This window comes from Gavia stellata, chromosome 4, assembly GCF_030936135.1.
Source record: "Gavia stellata isolate bGavSte3 chromosome 4, bGavSte3.hap2, whole genome shotgun sequence".
In the NCBI taxonomy this organism is placed as follows: Eukaryota; Metazoa; Chordata; class Aves; order Gaviiformes; family Gaviidae; genus Gavia; species Gavia stellata.
Window position 1 is genome coordinate 39,897,821 of NC_082597.1, and position 21,307 is coordinate 39,919,127.

At 37.1% G+C, this 21,307-nt stretch overlaps 1 protein-coding gene across 3 annotated transcripts in view; it reads left to right on the forward strand.

The window, feature by feature from the left end:
* NUP107 (nucleoporin 107) overlaps window positions 1–21,307 on the forward strand; it is a 30,868-nt gene that overhangs the window by 1,077 nt on the left and 8,484 nt on the right. Inside the window, exons 3-18 of one of the 3 annotated variants that reach the window (XM_059816380.1) lie at window positions 1,521–1,610; window positions 5,638–5,753; window positions 6,154–6,162; window positions 7,688–7,823; window positions 8,253–8,356; window positions 10,220–10,347; window positions 10,673–10,721; window positions 11,938–12,009; window positions 12,592–12,680; window positions 13,587–13,665; window positions 14,598–14,711; window positions 16,685–16,775; window positions 17,918–17,994; window positions 18,530–18,589; window positions 20,023–20,168; window positions 20,275–20,323. In XM_059816380.1, coding sequence (XP_059672363.1) covers window positions 1,521–1,610; window positions 5,638–5,753; window positions 6,154–6,162; window positions 7,688–7,823; window positions 8,253–8,356; window positions 10,220–10,347; window positions 10,673–10,721; window positions 11,938–12,009; window positions 12,592–12,680; window positions 13,587–13,665; window positions 14,598–14,711; window positions 16,685–16,775; window positions 17,918–17,994; window positions 18,530–18,589; window positions 20,023–20,168; window positions 20,275–20,323 — 1,409 coding nt within the window. Of the gene's footprint in view, window positions 1–1,520; window positions 1,611–5,616; window positions 5,754–6,153; window positions 6,163–7,687; window positions 7,824–8,252; window positions 8,357–10,219; window positions 10,348–10,672; window positions 10,722–11,937; window positions 12,010–12,591; window positions 12,681–13,586; window positions 13,666–14,597; window positions 14,712–16,684; window positions 16,776–17,917; window positions 17,995–18,529; window positions 18,590–20,022; window positions 20,169–20,274; window positions 20,324–21,307 lie in introns of all 3 variants that reach the window. The other 2 variants (XM_059816377.1, XM_059816379.1) reach the window with 2 other exon arrangements.

The window sequence follows — 21,307 nt, forward strand, 5'->3', positions numbered from 1 at the left end:
TGTGAAAATGTTACCTGATTTGTGAGGTATTCTGCAGTCAAAATTTTGCTATTGAACTGTCTCATATTTTCCCCTTCTGTAGTCTGTTTTCTTTTCTGTGTGGCATTTTCATGCATTAAGAAGGAGAAAAGTTCAAAACCAAAACTATGATTGCGATATCTAAAAACTAGTAGGGAGGGATATTATTGACTGACTGGAAGTGTGACTAGGAAATCTGGATGAGTTTCATTTAGAAAAATACTGTGTTTTCAGCAACATGGTACATTACTTGGCCAAAAGATGCAATTCCTTGCCTTTTCACAGAATAGCATTTCCTCTGAATGGAATTTTCTCTCTCCTCTCCTTTTCCCCGCATTGTGCTCTCAAACCACGTCAAACCTGTTGTAGTGACGGCTTAGAAGATTATTCACTAGACTTCAGGAAAAGTAAGAGATTGTCAAAATGCTTGTACAGTCAATTCTTGACTATATTTAGATTGATTATTTTGGTTGTGGGTTAAATATGATTGCACGGATGTTTCATTGCCTATCTCCTGAACTTGTGCCATCACATTTGTTTAGTGTGGTGGTTTACAGTTTTTCATGGGCTTGTGAGCACAGGTTGATGTCAGCCCAAAGAACTCTGTGAGCCACAGCTGACTCCATATTTGAGTTTTTTCAAAAACGAAGTTTTCTTCATTCCATTATATCTTAATTTTATGGCTTTATGCTCTTTTGCGTGTATTGTGTTATCAGAATATTGTAAGTACTTAGTGTGTCTTAGCTTTCCATCCATAGTAATAGCAAGAGGAGTGCACAGACATTTAAGTTTCCACAGAACTTATTTATCATGTAATTCGACAGCTAATATAATGGTATTTTTCTGGTTATGTTGGCGAAGGAATCCAGTACATTTGCTTGTCCTGTCTTTTGCAAGCAGAATAAAACTAGTGAGATATTAGCCCTGATTATATTGTCCCTAAGAATCATGATGTTCTTGGACACTGATATAACATAGGATACAGAAACTTTTACACAACTACTTCTTATTAAACCATACCTAGAGCACTGAACCTAGTTGCTGACAGGAAGAAGCAAAGTAGAGCAATAGAGACTTTTTTGTTAAAGTCATCAGCATTCTGGAACCGAGAGAGAGAGAGAGAACTTTTTTTTTAAATGCATTCAGTCTCAGATTTTCTTGTTATGGTTTATGTAGCATAAAGTAGCTCCTTAAGGGGCAAAAGTATTCTCTTTGATCTGAGCTGTTATGAGGAGGCCCAGACCTGTTGTGCTCAGGTTTCTGAACTTTACTTTGCAGCAACCCTTTTAGCCCTCCAGCTTTTAAGCTTCTGGTGAAACATTTTGTGACCTAACTCAGGCTTATGAATGGGACTTTCTGCTTTAGTCTGAAAGACAAGTTGTGTAATCTTCATGATATTTGAGCTACAGCAAAATATTTTTTCTTTCCAAGTATTCACAACCGTTTTGAATAGAGCCGAAAGCATGCTTTGGAGGGTGTTTCTTAACTTGTTTATTAATCAGTTCTTACATCCCTGGATGACACTATTGGAAACATGACGCCCAGAGGCCAGTTGATTTCCCGAACTCCTAGTTCATTGCTTCGCCAGCCAGGTAAGACTACTTTCTTTCTTTAGTATTTAGTTAAAGGAATAATACTCTTGGGCTTCATAATCGATAACAACTCATAAGGAGAAAGACATGGACTTACTGTAGTGGGTCCAGTGAAGGGCCGCAAAGTTGATTAGGGGATTGGAGCATCTGACGTATGAGAGGCTGAGAAGACCTGGGGTTGTTTAGCTTGGGAAAGAGAAAGTTCGGGGGGATCTTGTGAATGTATGTCAATACCTGATGGGAGGGAGTAAAAAGACAGCCAGGCTCTTCTTGGTGGTGCCCAGGACAAAGAGAAGAGGTAATAGGCACAACAGGACTTAAAGGGAATTCTGTTTAAACATAAGAAAAAAACTTTTTACTGTAAGGGTGATTGAACGCTAGAACTGTTTGCTCAGATGGTCTGTGGAGTCTCCATCCTTGGAGATAACCAAAGCTGACTGGACAAGGTCCTGAACAACCTTTTCTAGATAACAGTCCTTTGGGCAGGAGCGTTGGAGCAGATGATCTCCAGAGGTTTCTTCCAACCTCAACTACTTGGCGATTCTGTGATTCTGAAGTTAAGCACATTTATAAATATGGAAAAAACACCTAATAGCAGTCAACATATATGTTCATATGTTATATATTTATGCTATTGCTGAATGCCAATGGATTTTTGCCGTTCAGTTTTTAGAGGGTGTTCGAGCTTCATTTTCTTTGTTTGGCACAAGAGTATGTCCAGTATCATTTCAGTTTCTCTCAAGTACCGTGTTGAAACTGATTCTTGCCTTACTAGTCAGCAATGTAGTTTGTTGTGTTTCCTTCTTTTTGCAACCTTCTTTTGGTTTTGCAGTAGCTTTTATTTCTTCAAGATTGTCTGTCATGTAGTGTCTCTTCAGGTATTTTTCCATCCTTGTTTTTGTGGCAGGTTAATTCTGTCGCTGAGCTTTCTACCAGGCATATTTATTGGTTGCATTGGTAAATGATTTTCCTCTCCACTAGCAGGAGAAGAAATTAGATGGCACACCTCACAGAAAGGCTCTGGAACCACACATGGTGGCTGGGGTCAGGTTGCCCTGAAACGTCCCAGTCTCAACCCCTGTGTTCTGCATCAGCTGACCCACATTAGGAGTGTGTTGGGGATTGTTCCCAAACTGGCACTGGTGCAAAGATACGAAGTTCCAGAGAGACTGATTCTTCATGATTTCTCAGGGTTCCTGGCAAGTTCTGCGTAGCCCCTGCTTGTTCTCGTTTAGCATAATATCTAGTGGTTTGTGTTTTAGTGGCGAGCAGCAAAGATAAATGCTGTTAGCATCAGCCTTCTGCTCAGGCACGAGCTACTTGGGTGTCAGCATTGACAGCTCTCACAGTGAAACTGCGATTGTTCTTAGTGTTGACTTGACACTAAACATACTGTGAAAAGGTCTGTAATCCTCTTAGAGCCTCCCTCACTAGTTGTGGGTGAAATAAAGAAACGTGCCCGTTCCTTACATTTCCATGTCATCACCAGGGCTTACCTCCCTTTTCCGTGTCACAGTCTCTTCCTGTAGTCTTTATTTTGTCATGATTCAGGCCTTTGTATAAGGGATTCCTCTTTTTCATCGTCATCTAGCCAGTGTGTTTTCCGTCAAGCTCCAAGAGGATAGTTGCACCTTCTGCTGCTCGACATCTTCCTCTTAGGACTGCTTGGAGATGGCGTGATGTGTTAGTTGTTTTACAAGAGAAGCATTGTGTGTCTTACTCTGATGGTCAGAGAGCGCTTCAAAGTCAAGTAGCTCTTTTCCCACTTTCATCTTCAAATTAGAACATGTGGATACCATTTTGACCGTTGTCTTCAGTGAAGATCTTGATTTCAGTTAGCATGTTGATCTAACAGCTTGCCGTGTTTTTGTCACTATGAAGTTTCTGGTTTGTCTATTTTCAGAAAGCTCAACAATACAGAATTTCAGTAAGAAGTAGTGTACCGTTTGCTTGTACAGCAGCTGCTCCCAAAAAATATAGAGAGTTGATGTCAGGTGAAAGTAGAGATTGCAGATGCAAAACACAGTGATCAAGGTTTAATGTTGAGCAATTCCGGTCATTTGTATGGCCGGTCAGCACAGAGATGTTACATTAGGAGATGTTACTAAACAGAATATACTCTGTAAACCTACCATCTATATTTTAATGGACTTCAGAATGAGACTTTCTGATTTCTGAATAATGATTCTCTCTGCAAACTTCCCTAAACACAGCTGACAATTACCTGCATGCGTGGCTATCATTTGTGATAAACTTTCTTCAAACAGCATTATGGGTGGACAGGCAGTCCTTACAAAAGGTTTGCTATTTGACGTTCCTGCACTATTTAATCCAAAGACTTCTGCATTTCTTCATCATGACTCTGCATTTCTCCTTGGCATCCTGGCTTTCTTCTGTTTTATCTCTGCCACTGCACCTTACAGATTTTCTGAGAGTCACACGTGTCATCTGCTACATAGGCTAGAGCTACTTTTCTTTCAAACTGTCTGAAGATTCTGCAACAAACAAAGCCCATTGTATAATCCCATTCCTACAGTGGAACTTTTAAAGTGTTCTTATGAAGTGCAGCCATTATCTCCTCTCTTGGGGACAAGGTTTTTTGCTTCCTTTGATGTCAGTTGCTCCTAATTGTGGATTTGGGGGTATTAGAAACTGTGTTTGAGGATTATTCAACATAGTTCTTTTCTTCCACCCTGTAAATTCCTAATCCTTGAGTGCATGGTATCATATGGGTAGCGGGGTTCATAGTGATTGTTTTCTGGTACCATGGAGGAGAGGAGAATGATGACCCATTAACAATTTAAATGTTTTGATGTGCAACTTCAGAAGTCAGACTGTTAATGTTAGAAGTCATAATTCTAGTTCTACGGATTGAGAATTGATTTGTCTCTTTGATCTTCAGTATGCCTGACTTTCATGTCTCAAGAGCTAAAATTTATTTGTGGTGATTCAAGGTCTGTGCTAATACAAGGACAGAAACCTTTGGTTTTTCAGCTTTCTCAATCCGTGTGAAACTGATGCATGGAAAACCAAATCTACCTATTGATACAAAGCCTTTTAGGGTCCCTGTACCTGTTTGCAATGGCCTTCCCCCTTTATAATTTGAGGGTGTCAGAGATCTGATGAGATACACTCTTGTAATCTTCAGGATGAGTCTGATGGAGACCCTGGGCATGCTCTTTATTTTGTGGTTGTACCAGCTACTGTCTCGGTGCAAATTCTGTGGTCTTTGGGCTGTATGAAGGTCTGTTGTGGTGGAGCTCGCTGTTGTCATAGGATGGGGCATTAATCATCTTGTAAAACAGTGCCTCCATTTTTAACATGGGTCAGATATCCCTGGGAACACTAGCTGCTGCACTGATGTGCAGGAGTGTCTGGAGCAGATGTAGTGTTTGGTAGAGCAGACTTGTTGCCTTTTGCTTTAAGGGATTGGAGACCAATTTCCAAAGAGTGACTGGAGATGTATTGCTATTCATGCTTATGGTGTGAGTGTACCAATGAACTCTTTGGTAACTGAAGGTGTGTCACATATTTGGTGCATATATACACTTGTGTTCAACCTGGCTTCAGATTTCTATCTGGAATGCTGCTGCACTTGAGGAAGAACTGAAATGACAATAGATATGTTTTGTTTTTACATTTATACATGCCCTACTTGGAAAACTAGGGCTTGAGTATGCTCTAGGCTTGGGTAAGAGGGTGTTTGTATAATCCTAACTAGATGTGTAGATTAAGTTCCATTATTAATAATTAACCTCCTTATTTCTAAGTGTTGTTGGGCCTAAGACTTGTTTTTCTTTTATAACTGGCATTTGTGGGTTTGGTACAAGCCTTCTGATGGAAGGAAAATTAAGATGGACAGGAGCAAGTTCCTTCTCCATCAGGTTGATTTGTCTGTTTCTTGTGTGACTGAGCAGGATTTCATAAATACTTCAGTCTCTGTTATAAGATTTCCTTTAGAGCTCCTCGATAGACCATAGTGGCATTATGTACTTTTTCTTTTCAGAAAAGGCTGTCTCTCTTTCAGTTACTGCACTAAATCGAAGCTCCGTGAAGCCATCAGATATGTCTGCCATCCTGGGAACAGGAGGAAAATCTCCTCTGATTCTACCAACTCCTGGACTTTTTGGCAATCTGTCAATGGTAAGACCATTAGAGCACCTTTTCCTCTTTTGTTCCGGTGAAACTTAGAAGAAACTACAAGTTTACAGTGTTTCAGTGTTGTTTGCTAGTACTACTATTGCTGCTTGCTACTAGTATTATTTTTACCTGTGGTGTTCTTTGAGATGATGCAGTGAGGAATAATAGAGGGGTTTAAGGACTCGCTAAATACACCATGTGTGTTAAGCTAGTCCTTGTAACATCAGTTTGTGACTACAAAAATCTAGACTTTGCTTGTTTACAAATTCTTCAAAGACAATTGTTCTATGTCAGCAAGTTAAACCTTCGGAATTTTTCCGATTTTATCGCTCTGCAGTATTAGGCTTCACTTGGATGTTAAAGTTTGGACTTCAAAGAACAAGCTCTTCTGATGTCTTTTCAGATTACGTTAGTTATTTTCTACTGTGACGTCTTTGGAAAAACAGTGATTAGAAAAGTTATCAGTAGGGACATCTGAAGTATTTTATCTCCTTTTATTTGTAAATTAACTCAAACCAAGTTAAGATGTCTTTCTGTATATGCATTTTAATTCATTCTCCCTTCTGGTTGTTTCTGTAGTTTGTTACAGCCCATTTGTTTCTTTGAATTATCAGGTTCTGGGGCCTTGTTGATCAACATGTATACAGCTCTTAGCAGTGGCACTTTTCTTCTGATTCAGAACCTCTTGTCATTCTGTAACTAGTGTCTTGTGAGTAGAGTACATTTTAGGTTGGCATTTAGTGCCCTGACTTGAATCCAGTTTAGAGTAGCAGTGGGGAAACTTGGGACTAGACAAAGGCTTTCACAGGAGGGTGATGGAAAAAGGACTTAAGATTATGTCTTGTGGAAATTTACTTGGGGTAGGTAAGAACACTCATCAGCCCTTTTTGTATTTCCCACAGAGACCTGATACGATTTTACTGGAACTGAGTTTCTTGTTGGTTTTACTCTGCAGTCAGAGTGTTATAGCATTCTGTTCTGGTTGGCTAGAGGGTAATAATGGCAGAGAGAAATCAGGCAAGAGGAGTACTGTGGGTAGAAATGGGGCATAAAGGAAGAATAACAGGTGTATGTCCACAGGTTTTGGATATGCTTCAGAGACTGCTACAACAATGTCATCTGGTTCCCTGTTTGTACTTGTTTGGGTGGGACCATTTTAAGAGCCTGGAAAAAGAATCAACCAGTGACACATCTCTGGGTCTTTGTATACCATTAATTGTTGCTGAGAAAGCAATTGCTGTCACAGGAACAGCTACAGGAAACTGTCCTGTTAGTGCAGTGTATGTACAGTCTGTCTTCTCTTTTGGCCATTTTGCAGCTCTGGTGTCAGATATGTTATCAAATACCTCCCCTGAAATACCCTCCAAAAAGTATAGATAAGTCTTTATTTCCCTCTTTAATATTCTGATACTTGCTGTTACTTTAAATAATTCATTCGATCAAATGGTTTTGAGCAATTCACCAAGAAGGTTGAAAGACTGTGGTAAATGGTTCTGATTCAAATTGTAACTATTTTGCTTAACTTTCCACAGCTGCTTTACCACTTAGTCAAGGTTATTCTGTTATTTTTTACTCTGAATGACAAAATACTAAGTAAACATTTAGTGTAATAGAATATGAAAGCTTAGAGTGCTTTATTTGTTTTAAGATGATAAGTGATACATGGTGCTTTAAAGTAGAAGGTCTTATTAGATTAGCTTCTACTTCGTTATTTCCTGAAAAAACATGAGGAATTTCCTTTTTCCAGATTAAAATTTATCTTTTCAGAGCTGTTTGTTAAAGGCATAGTTGCACCTTATCTAAAGGCAGTTATTTCACTATTCGTTTTTAGAAGTGCTCTGTTTATACTATTTGTATAGAATGAAAAAACTTGCAGCTAGGCTTATAATAGTCTGAGATTGCTATTTATTTTCCTTATGTTCTTTTTATGCTTTTAGTTGGATGAAAGTAGCTGGACAATGGCACTCTCGCCTCAGCAGACAGGAACATTTGCAAATCTAGACATGTCCAATATGATGGAAGATGTCACTATGAGCGCTGTGCTATTGCGTGAGGATGATCCTGGGGAAGCTGGTGAGGCAATCTGAAGTTTTCATAATAATTGACCACATATCTCTCCCAGTTATTGGAGTTTTGAGAGTTTGTGTCTTCTGTGGAACCTGATGGCACAAATGGGATGCTCTGGTGATGTAAGACGCAAACTGGATTAGTTTTGTGAAGATACGCAAATGAGTTTGTTGTTAAAACTTTCTCAGATGACATGTTTACAGCAAAAGTTTTATAATTATTTGGCTTACCTTGTAGCTTCTGTGTATCTTACTATCTTAGCTGATAAGTTCTTCTGATTTTATGTGATATAAATAGTTCATATCATCATTGTCCTCATTTAGATTTTGAAAGATGAGATGCTTTGTCATCAGAAGGATTTTTTTGTAGTGTGTTGGCTTTTTTTATCAAGTTGTGTCTGACTAATATGGCTGTTTCTCCTTAAATCTGTTCTAGCTACTATGAGCATGTACTCAGATTTTCTGCATTCCTTCCTGAAGCATACATCAACTACCATTTTTGATCTTGTGGATGAGTATGAAAGTATTTGTAACAGTCAGGTAAGTGGTCTGCTTGAGGTTTTTTATTTACTTTAGTTTACAGTCCATTCCCTAAGTAGTATTGCTATTTTTCTTTAAGCTGAGAAGTCACAGTGCTTAACATAGATAATTTAAATCTTCCAGCTGGTTGCAGTCTTATGAGTCACTGAACACTAGCATCGAATAGCGTCTCTCTTTCCTTATACACTCCTTTGGCACAGGAATGTGTTAGCTTGCTGAATACTAAAAATGTCATCTGGCTGCCATTCCACCGCAAGTGTCAATAAACATGAGCAGATGTATGGATTTTTTTGTTAACGATAATGGGCTGGATTAAAAAGTACTTATTTCTGTCGGGTATAAATAAATAAAATCGTATTATGATGCTTTAAGAGTTTTCTGCTACATTACTGACAAGCTGGCAATAGAGGGCTCAATGTTAGATTTAAGGTGTCTGTGCTTTTTAGACACAGTTTTTTATTTGATTGGCTGTTCATTGACAGTTCAGGATCAGCAGGGATTGACAGTTTGAAAGGAAGAAACTATGATGCTTCTGTCAGTAAGTGTTGATCACAAAAGAGGGAGGTGGGCAGATAATTGTTTTAAGAGACTTTGTGCCTGTGTCTGTTAAGAAGATGCGTTCTTGGTAGAAGGTTGCTAGGCCTGTTTTGTGCAAATTTGTTGTTGGGGTTGAGTTGGAGAATGCTGAAATTTTTAATGAGGCGTGTATCACAATTGTGTTCCCAAGTGGGAAGCAGACGAGAAGGAAAATAAACGTGAACTTGATTATTTTGTGAGATGGTAGAACTTCCAAGGTCTCTTCCATTCCTCCTGTTTGAGAAAAAGGGATACCGTCTACAAAATCATGGACTATAGAGTGGTTGGTTTAAGCCACCTGGAATTGTGGGGAGTTGATTGTATGTTGCCAAGGACCTACAGAAGTAGAGTGAAGGATGTTGCTGCAAGGGTCAGCTTGGATGTTGCTGACAAGGCTTGGGATGGGGGTGTAGAGGCAGCCCTGAGTTCTCATGCTGCCTCTTAGCTGTACCCTGTGATCAGACCAGTGGCTCCTAGCAGCCATGAACTCTTTTCATTTTTTTTCTGGGAGATAATAGAAAGGAACAGAAGATCATGCTCCTCTCTTGCACTGTGATTGTACATTTCATTCTTTCCTCTAAATCTGTTGCTCACCTCTCACTTGAAAACTGGTGAATATATTGATGCCTGACAAATTGGGTACTCCTAAAAACGTAAGAGTTTGGGGCCATTCTTAGAAGTAGTAGGAGCTCTGGGACTAGCTACTGATGGAGAAGACTTACTGCCCAAGTTTTCTTCATAATAAATAAAGGAAAATATAACAGAATTTCTTTTTGGTGACACTGGAAATTATGTGGGAACCAACAGTTTGGGTTTTCTCATTTACCGGAGCTAAAGGAAAGGGTATATTTCAGGCAGTGATAAATACTGTCACAAATACCAGTAGGGCTGACTTTACGTTAGATATTGATGTATATGGAAACAAAGATGGGGGGGTTGGTGGTTTGTTGTTTTTTGGTTTTGTTTTTTTCCAGTGGTTGCCTTCTTTCCCTTCTAGTCTATTGGTGCTTTTCAGTTGATCAACATAAGCTGGTTTTATCCTGGGTTTGTACAGTGCCTTGCAAAACAAAGCTATTCTCTTGGTTTATGCCGTCTAGGCTGTGTTAATATTATTTTTATTAATAATTAAGGTTTATGGGATGGAGTATCATCTACCTATTTTGAAGAGATGGTAGTCAAACTTGGTTGTTGAAAGCATTCAGGATAATGAAAAGATTGCTGTAATGGCTTAGAAAGAAAAATACAATGGTGAGCAATATTAACTATGTATAAATTTATTTACCTCAGGTGAATATACTGGGTAAAATAGTTTATCGGGCAACTCCTGGACAGCAAAAGTTTTCAAAAACTGCCAGTGTCTTGTGGCTTCTCAAGCAGGAGATGGTAACTTGGAGACTGTTGTCCTCGCTTTATAGGTAATTCCTTTGAAAAGCACATTATGTTTTTGCACTGAGCTGACCTTCTTGGATATATTTTTTAATGTGTTTATAAATGTGGAGTGAAGCAATTAAGTACCTATTAATAATCTTACAGAACTACGTGCTGATATATATGTCCGTTTATTGTCTGTTTACAGAAATGAAAGTTGTAAATGGGCCTATTCTTATTACTTTTGCAACTTCTAGTATTTTTTTAAAAGAACATTTTTGTAAAGGTATTTTTAAGTGCTTTCACTTATGCATTCTGCTGAATTTTCTCAGCTTTATTTTAATCATTACGGTTTTGCACTTTTATTTCTAGAGACAGAATACAGTCTGCATTGGAAGATGAAACTGCATTTGATATCACAGTAAGCTTGGACTTCTCGGGTTTTTTAAGTGATATAATAAGCTAAATATAAGCTAAATGCTTGCATTTTATTTTTACAGTCTCAATATTGCAGCCACTCAAATTCCGAGGTGAAAGAATGTAAACAAAAATGAGACTGATTCGATTTTTATCAAGACAAATATTACATTATTTCATATATTGTGAAAAGTGAATTTAAATAGTTCTAAATAGAAAATGCTAGTGTAAAAATATTATAAACTATACCTCATGTTTTATTTCCTTAAGTATTCCACATACACTTGGAAAATCCACTAGAAATAACTATTTATTTATTTTAAAAAGTTATATCCGTAGTGGTAATGTTCCCATAGGTCGGAGATAATTTTGCTTTGCATAAAAGAAGAACATGTGCTCTCAAGCTGTCCAGCCTTTGCAATCCTGATTCCAATTTATCTCAAGAGAAATCCAAATTTTTTAGCATTCTTGCTTCAGCTGGAGTCGTCTTGTCTATGTCAATACAGTGCTTCCAGCCTTTGCTGCCAGAATATGCTTAGGAAGACAAAACAATAAGTAAGGGGACTTTGCCTGTGTAAAAGTTACGATCACAGTTGCTTTTTTCTCAGTCATAAAATAGCTTCTTCTAGGATTCCCACTGCTAAGTTCTCACTATTAAATTAGACACTGTTGTGCCAAAAACCAATCTCCTTCTACCTGTGTTTTTTACGAAAACGCATCTTCTGTTCTCCTTTTGTTGCAAGTCTAATGAAAGCTAAATTAATGCAGAAGAGCAGATAGAAAGATCAGGGTTCTGGGGTTGGGTTGGGTTTTTGGGGTTTTAGGTTTTTGGGGGTTTTTTCACTTGTTCATGTTAAGTGTGCATATAGTCTTGGAAAATGTCATCTTTTTTTATGTATACAGTAATAAATGGGGTTTAAGATAACATGAGTGCAGTCAGTGGAATCAATGGACCTACTATGTAGCATCTTTCTCTGATCATACATTTGTGAATTATATTCTGAATATCATTTTAACAGTTTGTTAGAGTAACTGGATGTAAATGATCATCCAAATAAAACAATTGTATAGTGTCATCCGTTTCTAAAAAGGAGGTAGTGGAGAGATAGCATACTGAACTTTTAGGAATTTTATGAGTTCGCATGTGTTCGGTTTGGTATTCGTGGTTTTGTGGCAAGTTTTCTTTTCCATGAAGTAATAATCAGCTTTTTCTTAAATAGGTTTTAACTGCTAGTGAAAAGACGAATGTAGACAACTTGTTTCAGAAAGATTCACTTGTTCGACAAAGCCAGGTATGACGGAAGGTTTTTAAGATGAGAATGGAAATAGATCAGTAGACACGTAAATGTTTATAACACTAATGTTCTGTGCCCTTTATTAAGCTGTTTCTAATACTTATTTCTTCATATTCACTGAAGTGTGTTACTCTTTGTATGCGTAAAAATAATGCTTTTAAATTTCTGATCTTTAGAAACTAGTAATACTTATTTCTTTATATTTGCTGAAGTACATTACTCTTTGTATGCATAAAAATAATGCGCGCTAGTGTCTAAAGATCAGAAATGTTCTTCAGGCTAGCTTGGAGAGGATGGAAGCCTGAGAGCCATTCCCATTTGGAGCATCGGTTACTGTTGATGGTGATTAATAAATTGTTAAGTAGCTCTGTAGTAACTGCAGCATTTAGTGAGAAATAGAGATCAAGTGCCTAAACAACCTTCATATTGGATACTTAAAATGAAAGTGGAATAATCTTCAGGATGTGTATGCCTTTGGTTACCATGTAGATAACAAGTAGATCCAGAGACGAGAGGAAGGCAGTTAAAATATTATTTGTTACATATTTGTTTTAAAAATGCAATTTAATTTTATTCCAGCTGGTGGTAGATTGGCTAGAGAGCATTGCCAAGGATGAAATTGGGGACTTCTCCGATAATATTGAGTTTTATGCAAAATCTGTATATTGGTGAGTTCTGAATTTCTTTGATTATATACATGCTCCCATTAAGTACAAGATTCACAGACACAGAATCACTCTTGAAGTGGATTTGTAAAAGTTGTTCAGTTCATTCACTTTTTTTCTTTAAATTCTTAGATGTAAAAATTGAGATTTTCTACCTGCCCACTGAAGTATGTCTTCTCAAAAGGCAATTACTGCTTTTGGAGGCGAGGATAGAAGGAAAACCATCAAAGCAACTTAATTTCATCTTTATCTGGATGCAGATTTGATTTTTCATAATAAGGCACAATAAGAGATGGTCACCTACTGATCAGCCTGTTATTTATGCTGGATAAAACCATTTTTATTGCATGTTTCTCAGGCAGTTACTACTTTGACTGGCTTTAATTTTTGCCTGTTTAAATTCTTGTCATCACTTGCGTCACTGACCTTTCACCAGAAGCTATTGTCATCTTTATTATCAATGATGGGTTTTATGGCAAAAAAGACCAAAGCCTACCTTTGATTCTAGATGTCTAGAATAAGTCTGCTTTTAATGGCCAGTGAATACAGGCTTTTGGAATCATCTGTTCATCCTAAGCTGAATTTCTGTCCTAGAGTGACTTTCTGGTGAATGCTAATGGGAAATTTTGCTCATGCAGAAATCAATTCATAGTTAGATACATGAATGATTGAAATAAGGGATACTTTTGAAAGAAATCAAAGGTATGTGAATTGATTCTAATATTGTACTTCTTGTGAAATGTTGCATTTTCACAACAGTGACACAATCCATTGATAAACCAACCAAACCATGTGTGTCTGTTCTGTAACCATATTCCATGTAACAAAAAATATCTTTCAATATTTGTGTCTTATTAAAAGAAGCTTGCTAAAAAAACATTTTTCTCAAAAACATTTCACTGCTTTAAGGGAGAACACACTCCATACCCTGAAGCAGCGACAGTTAAGTACATACATTGGAAGTTCTCGAGCTCTGGTAACAGAGTTGGTAAGTATTATTTAAAAATAAGGTTTGGTTTCAAAATGGGTTAGAGAGAGCATATATGCTATTTTCACAGCCTTGCAAGACATTTAAGTTGGAAAAGATTAAAATTAGTACAGAAATTGTGAGGCAGGACACCTCTGGAGTTCCTTTTGGGACATGTGGACTTCTGTTTTCTTTCAGCAGTCACTTCCACACCCCTACCCCCCATCACAAGTACCTGTGGTCTATTTGGTGAAGTAAATGACTTTATTAGTACTTTTTATATCTGAAACAAACTTACGTTCCTAACCAGAAAAGCTTATAAAACTGCTTGGAAGCCCTTGCAGGGTGTGCTGTCTTTATACAGTAACTAGTACAATGAAACCAAGTCCTGATGGGATTCCTTGAGAGCTACTATAGTAAAAGCTAATAGGAGGGAAGTCAAGGAAAGAAAGGACTGTCCAGTAGAAGGAGGTAATGAACTGTCTCAGTGACAGTGAAGCAGTCGTAGAAGATAAATTCAATTGGGGAGTGATCTGAGGTATTGATTGGCTTGAGAATATCTGTTTGGATTAGAAGCAAGTACAGCTGCTGTGAAAAGCCTTCTCAGTTAGAAGGTGGAAGTGGAGAAACAGTCTGGTAGGTAGAGAGGCAGAAGGGGAAGGGGTGTTTGAAGGTGAGACGAGCTGGAAGATGAGAAGTTTGGGGCAAAAAAACAAGGTGGTGAAGTAAACAAAGAAATTGCAGTGGCTCCTTCTGATAGGAACAGTGACAAAAGAGGAATAGAAGAAACGAGAGAGGAAGGACGAGGAGGTTATCGCGCTAGATATTATGGGGGTTGTACAGATTGTTGTGCCAACATGAAAAAGTGACTCCAGATTATAAAACAGGGCAGAAAATCATTGGAAGAGATAGATAGGCATTGTGTGGATGGATGGTGACTTTTTTTCTTGCAGGATCCAGATGCTCCTATAAGACAGAAACTGCCACTTGATGATTTAGATCGAGAAGATGATGCAAGGTTATTGAAGTATCTCTTCACCCTCATCAGAGCAGGAATGACAGATGAGGTAAGCTGGAGAAAGTTATAGTGTCTTCTCGGTTAACTAGTTTAACTTATTTTAAATCTATATTTAAATCTGTATTAAAGCTAATGAGAAGTGTCATTAAAGCTAATGAAAATTTGGCTTGTAGTGATTTATTTTCCATTTTATTATCAATACTGACAGTGATGGACTGCCAAATTATTATTTTAATAAAATACTGCATTTATTTTGGGTAGTATAGATGTTATGGAAAAAACATTGTATCTTTTGGGTTTTTTGGTTGTTTGACAATAATTTTTTACTGTAGGGGCTCAATACTAAATACTTCCAGACAAACACACAGAATGTTTGAAAGAACTTCCTAATTGCATCTCTAATAATCAGTGGGTTATCATACAGGCTTCCTTCTAGATATATCAGAGTGTAATGCACTTGCATTAAAATAGCATTAAGTTAAGCAAACTTCACTTGCTCTGCTCCTCTACTGTTCCCTTGCGTATATGTAAAATAACTTTTCTTTCTTGCTTTCTACCTTTCATTTTCTTACCTTTATTGTTTGGCAAGGTCTTCAGCAGAGAAAACTCTGCTAGACTTTATCTGAGTATTCTAGAAAGCACATTATTATCCTTCATTAACTTTTTCACCATAAGTCTGCTTGTTCCCCTACCTTAGAGAGAATAGATGATGTGTGTAGTTTGCATTAATCCTTAGCTGAGTAACATCCAGGCAATTTTGGTCCTAAAGCTGTTCTGAATAATGATTCCCAGTGAGAAGTGGCTTTCATGATTTAATCATGTAAATTCTATTATGGTGTTGTCTAAAGGTGTCAGCTGGAAACTGATTCACTTATACTAGGCTCTATGTATATATAATGGCATTTGAGTAATGCGGGGAAAAAAGGGGACTTGAGATGGGACTTGTGCCCAAGACCTTAGACTTAGGAATATGGTTACTTGCTAGTGTTCTTTTCCACTGTGGTGCACATCTATTCATTTTCTGATAGTATGGGCACGTGAGCATGTTGCTGCAAGGCAATATGAATATAAATTTGCAGCATCAGTTGTTCTGCGGTCACTGCTATGATGTCCCTACTGTCTGATAAGCATGAATTGGGTTATTCACTATTGAAAAAGGAAGTTAAAATACTTTGAGTTTTCTCTGAATTAAGAATGAACCTTGGTTCATTTACCGTACGATAGTTAATACACAGCAGGTAAGCTAGAACAATTTGCTTGTCTATTCTTTAAATTTACTGTTTGCCACCATTGCCAAAATGGCCGAATGTCTGCAGCCTTCCAGTGTGAAAAGAACAGAATTTGGCTAAACAAACCAAGACTGCATATTGCAATGTCTCTTACCGTTCATACTGTTTTGTCCATCCTGGAACAGTACCAGTCAGACTAATTAGGTAATCTTTAGCTGACTTTTTTTTTTTTGTAGGGGTGTAGGATTGGAAGAATTGTAGGCAAGCTTTTTTTGTACAGTTTCTGTTCTACTTTCCATGCTATTCAAAATAGTTTTGAATTAAACCTGTTTGTGCTTGTGCATAGACTATTGACTATTGTTATGGGAAAGGTGGGATTGCAATTTTTGGAAGTGCATGAGGGGTTTGGAAGACAAAGTCAACTGGAAAAGTAGGTGACTGCATGAAGAGATGGATTATACATCTAAGCAACAAGACGACACCTGAAACTAAACTTACCAGAATGATATGTAACAGCTGTTTAAGCTAGCAAAGATGAGACTGTAGCATATTTCTCACACTGCAATAAATACTGACTGCAAAACGAAAATGTTTAGTGAAAAAAAAATCAATGATATTTTATTTCCTTTGAAATCTTTCAGTTGTTTTGAGTTTAAGGGTCTTTGTGCTTATTTTTTGCATAGTAGAATCTCTACACAAATTAACTATTTTAATAATGTTCAAATTTTTAAAGGAGAAGCTAGTCGTTTTCCTACCTTGAAGTCTGTTGCTGAGAAAATCCATTATTTTTCAGGCACAGCGCTTATGCAAACGATGTGGACAGGCCTGGAGAGCTGCAACTTTGGAAGGATGGAAGTTGTATCACGATCCTAACATAAATGGAGGTATCTACTTCAAAATACATTTGAGACAGATGTAAAAATAGGGCAAAGGGCTTTCTCTTAATATCTGTCTGTGGCAAAGAGAATCAACTCTTTCATCTTAAGAGCCTTTTTTGTATCTAAAATATTTTACCATGTCTGAACATGTAAAAACTTATATGAAATTATTTTAGTTGAAGGTATGAAGTCACTGAATCCACTTAACATGCTAAAGGCACTTTCTTTTTGAAAATCAAGCCTATTCACTAGGAAATAGATATCTCGGAGTTCTGGACAGATCTTCTCCACCTCCATATAATAATTCCGTTTGTATTTTCTCAACATCTGACTTGTGCCACCTAGCAAACATTTTGTTGCTTACAGACTCAAAGTTGGACTCTATATCCAACTTCAGAAAGGTATAGTAGGACTAGAGTTCAACAAATTTAAATGCAGGAAAAAGAGGTGCTTTTAAGATATCTGAAAATTGTTAAATTACCTTTCTCCTTGGTTCTGGGGTTCCTTGCACATGGTCCTGTTTATAACACAGTACCTTTCTTCTCTCTATGCTCAGGACATTGCAGGATTTAGCAAAGAATTTAAGAATGTGTCTAAGCGTGTGCATAGCTGGGTCTGGAAGGCATAATGCTTTCCTACTTTTCAAATCCTGACAGCCTGTTACTTTTATACGCGTGCTTCACCACTTTCCTAGTCTTATTTTGAGTGTACCTACCTAGCATGCTGTTTTATGGGTTCTAATTCCATGATGCATGCCCTCATGCAGATGTGTGCAGGATAACAGCACTGAAGCAGTGACATTTTTTAGAATTTTGTTCCTTAAGATATAAAAATTCCTTTTCTCCTTAACTTTGTGTTTTCCAAATGTAAACATTGTAGATATGTTATGGTCAAAAACATTATTTTCTTCAGAACTAGATAGCAGCAAAGCTTTCAAAATACTGTAATTTTAAGATGTGCATTTACAAAACTTCTAAGAAAAAACACCTTGTGGTCCAGTCGAAACCATCAAAATGCTTTGGGAAGAGTTCCAAAGAGACTGAAATTGGGTTAGTAACAGAAAATAGGCTTTATCTTGTTACTGGTTTCTCTTTTTTTAATAGCACCTTTTTTTTTTTTTTTTTTAATTAATTATCCTTTACATGTAGGAAAAGAGCTGGAGCCTGTTCAAGGGAATCCTTACAGGTGCATTTGGAAAATAAGTTGTTGGCGTATGGCTGAAGAGGTAAGATAATGCTGATTTGCTTGATATTAATATATAAATTTGAACTTTCCTGAACTCTGTAACATGATTTTAAGTAAACCTACCCCCTCTGTGTTTGCTGCTTATACGATTTGCAATTAATGTTTGTAAGAGGACTTCTGAAATAATGTATTTGTCTTGTAGTGAGAAATCTACATAATCATCACCAATTTTTCAGGCTTAGGAAATGTCTGACTTTTTTTTACATGGTTGAAATTGAAACTGTTGACACTAACTTTGACTTTCATCTTGACTTAATTGAATGGGAAGGGAAAAAACATTGCTTTCTTTCCAGGTCAATGTAAATTTTTCAGGTAAGTTACAAGGGGATACCAGTAAAAGGGGAAGTCACTTGCTATTCTTATTTTGGCTCCTGATGTGTCCTGTGATTTCCAGCTTTTGGAAATTGTTAGATGAAACATTTTGTAATGGATTAATCTCTAATAAAATGTAAAGTGACTAGAAAACTTAGACGCTTTGTAATTAAAAGTGGGGGTTTTTTTACTGTTTATTTTAGGAGCAGTTTAATAGATATGAGAAAGCAATCTATGCAGCACTGAGTGGAAACCTCAAACAGGTACGTCAAACCTCCTAGTTAAGTGGTGTTTGGTAGTTGTGCATTTTCTTTTTCATGTGACAGTGATATCATCAGAAATACTGCAATTACTGGTTATTGTACTTTTAAAGATCTAGTAAACAGTACAATAGCAAACATTGCTGCTTTAGTAGACGTGTTCTTTGTAGGATTGACCTGCCTTAATTAAATATACGATAGACTTTTCGTAGTAGTATTCCTGCTGACTTCCGGTAAAACAGTTCTAATGTTGTTTTAGTTCTTTTCTAGTTTACTATTATTTAAGAACTTATTTAGTCACTTTCCTGTGCATGCATAGTATTCTTACAGACAAGTTGGTGTATCCAAAGATTATTCTGTACCTGAATTTGATTATCAGTAGGTTTTACACTCTGTACGATGCTCACTTTTACCTTTAAGTAGTTCTTTCTTTTTATTAGTTTTAATCTTCCAGATGTTTTTGTGCTCTCCCACTCCTAATGAGTGATTTTTAATTTTTTTTTTTTAAGAACAATGAGGAACATTGCAGACTATCATAAAAGTTTCCTTGCTGTTACAGTAATCAGTGGGAAGCTCCTACTTGAGGAGCTTGATTTCCTGCTGTCATCTCCACCACCACCCCCCCACCCCCCCCCCCCCAATCTTGGTATGATGTAGTAGAAATGAAGATAATTCAGAAAACAAAAGGAGGGGGAATAAGGAATGTTTTCAGGTTTTATTCATTGAAATTTAAAATTAATTCTTTTTACAGGAAAAAAGGCATTGTAAAATTATACAGACTTACAGAACAGAAGATACTTACCTTCTAGTGACAGAGCAAAGAGACATTTAATGGAACTAAATTTCAGTAATTTCAGTAAAAGTCAGTAATTTTTAAATTACTGTAAGAGAGAAGTGTTTCATGAAATGCAGTGTTTTCCCTGGAACTTGTCCCAGGGTTTCACTGCTGAAAGAGCCTAGCAAGATTCAGAGAAGAACTGGATATAAAAATCTTTATATCACCACAGCAGCAGTACTCCCTTCCTTCTACCCTTCACTGCTCGCTACTGCACTGTGACTTATGCAACCATGACATAAACCAGTAAGGCAAAGTGATCCTGCTTTAAAATGGTCATGCAGAAAAGTGGATAGTCTTCATCTGGATTGGTTTTCTGAGGTGCTACACGAAGGGGAATGGTGCCAGAGTGGTGCTGCCTCTGGAAAGAGAATAGGATGATTTCTTTTGACTACTTTTGATATAAGATAATCAAGGAACTAGAGCATTATTCAGCGAAAGGATTTTTTGTATCCTGCTTTGATGATGGAAAGGCTGCTGTTCAGGATGGTTATTAGTCTGCTTTGGTGCCTGGAAATCTGATCCTAAGTTACAGTTGCTGTGTTCGGATTCTGATAGTTCTCCATCTCTTGATAATTTTGGCTGTTTTTTTAATATGTAGCTTCTTCCAGTTTGCGATACCTGGGAAGATACTGTTTGGGCGTATTTCAGGGTCATGGTGGACACTCTTGTTGAGCAGGAAATACGAACCTCAGTAATAACTGCAGAGGAGATGGAAGAGCTCCCTAGAGATTATTTAGAAACAAAGTAAGTTTTAAGTAAAATTATGCTCCTACACTCAACAAAGCATCCTGTATAATCTGTTTGGAATAGTCAAGGTAACGTTTTTTGTCTTTTCTCTCCTACTTTGAAGCTGGACTTCAGAAAAAGTTTTTGAAGAACTTCAGGCAACAGACAAAAAGGTACATATTAATTACAGTGTTTCTCCTCACTGTTTACAATTTTTAACTATTCACTAGGTTCTACTTTTACTACACTATTTAATGAAATGCTCAAATATGCACAGTGACTGATTGTAGGTTTTCTACCTCTGTAATGTGTAATTTCTCAATTCAAATAGATTTTTCATTATGCTGCCACCTTTTAATGATGAATAAGATACAGGCTTTGTCTTGCCCCATATCTGCCAAAGTAGCTGGGTGTGCTGAAGAAATAGCTGACTGTCAAGTGTTGTCAGATGTACAAAGGAGACAGAGTAAATCACCTATTTAACACTTTGATAAAATGTGCAAAGATTGATTACATGCTGTTTTCTTTATAGGGTGTTTCAGTTTTCTTTACAAGAGGTTTGTGTGCATATTTCAAAACAGGCCTTTCAAAATTTAAAAGCGTATTTGCTTAAACAGACTGTATTTCTTTGTTACCTTTAACACCCAGGATACTTATTTCATTTAAGATGGAATATATAACTTACATGTTAATTTTCTAAAGATTAAATTGAAACTTTTGTTTGGTAGACTAGACATACAGCATTTATCACATTGCTAAGAGAAAGACATGTTGCAAGACAGCTTACAGATCGATGCAGTCAGCCACAGATACACCCAGCTGCCTTTGCCTTTCTGGTGCAATCCTCACCATATAGCAACTTTACAGGTGCATTTGAATTGTATTTCATGCATTAATTCCTCTACCAAAAAAAACCCCAATTCTTCCTTCTCAAGTAAGTTTCACATACCTTTTCTTTAAGAATTTATACACATTATTGCTTCTATGACTTTGAAGAATCTATTCTGTGTAACTGAACATGGTTATTTATTCTCCTCTTCAGAGCCAAAAGCCCTTAGTCTTGGATCTCTTCCATGGAAGTATTAACTCCACAGATCTGTATTCTGGTTCTTTCTTCAGTTTGTCAATGTTCTTGTAACTTGACATTGAGATAGCAA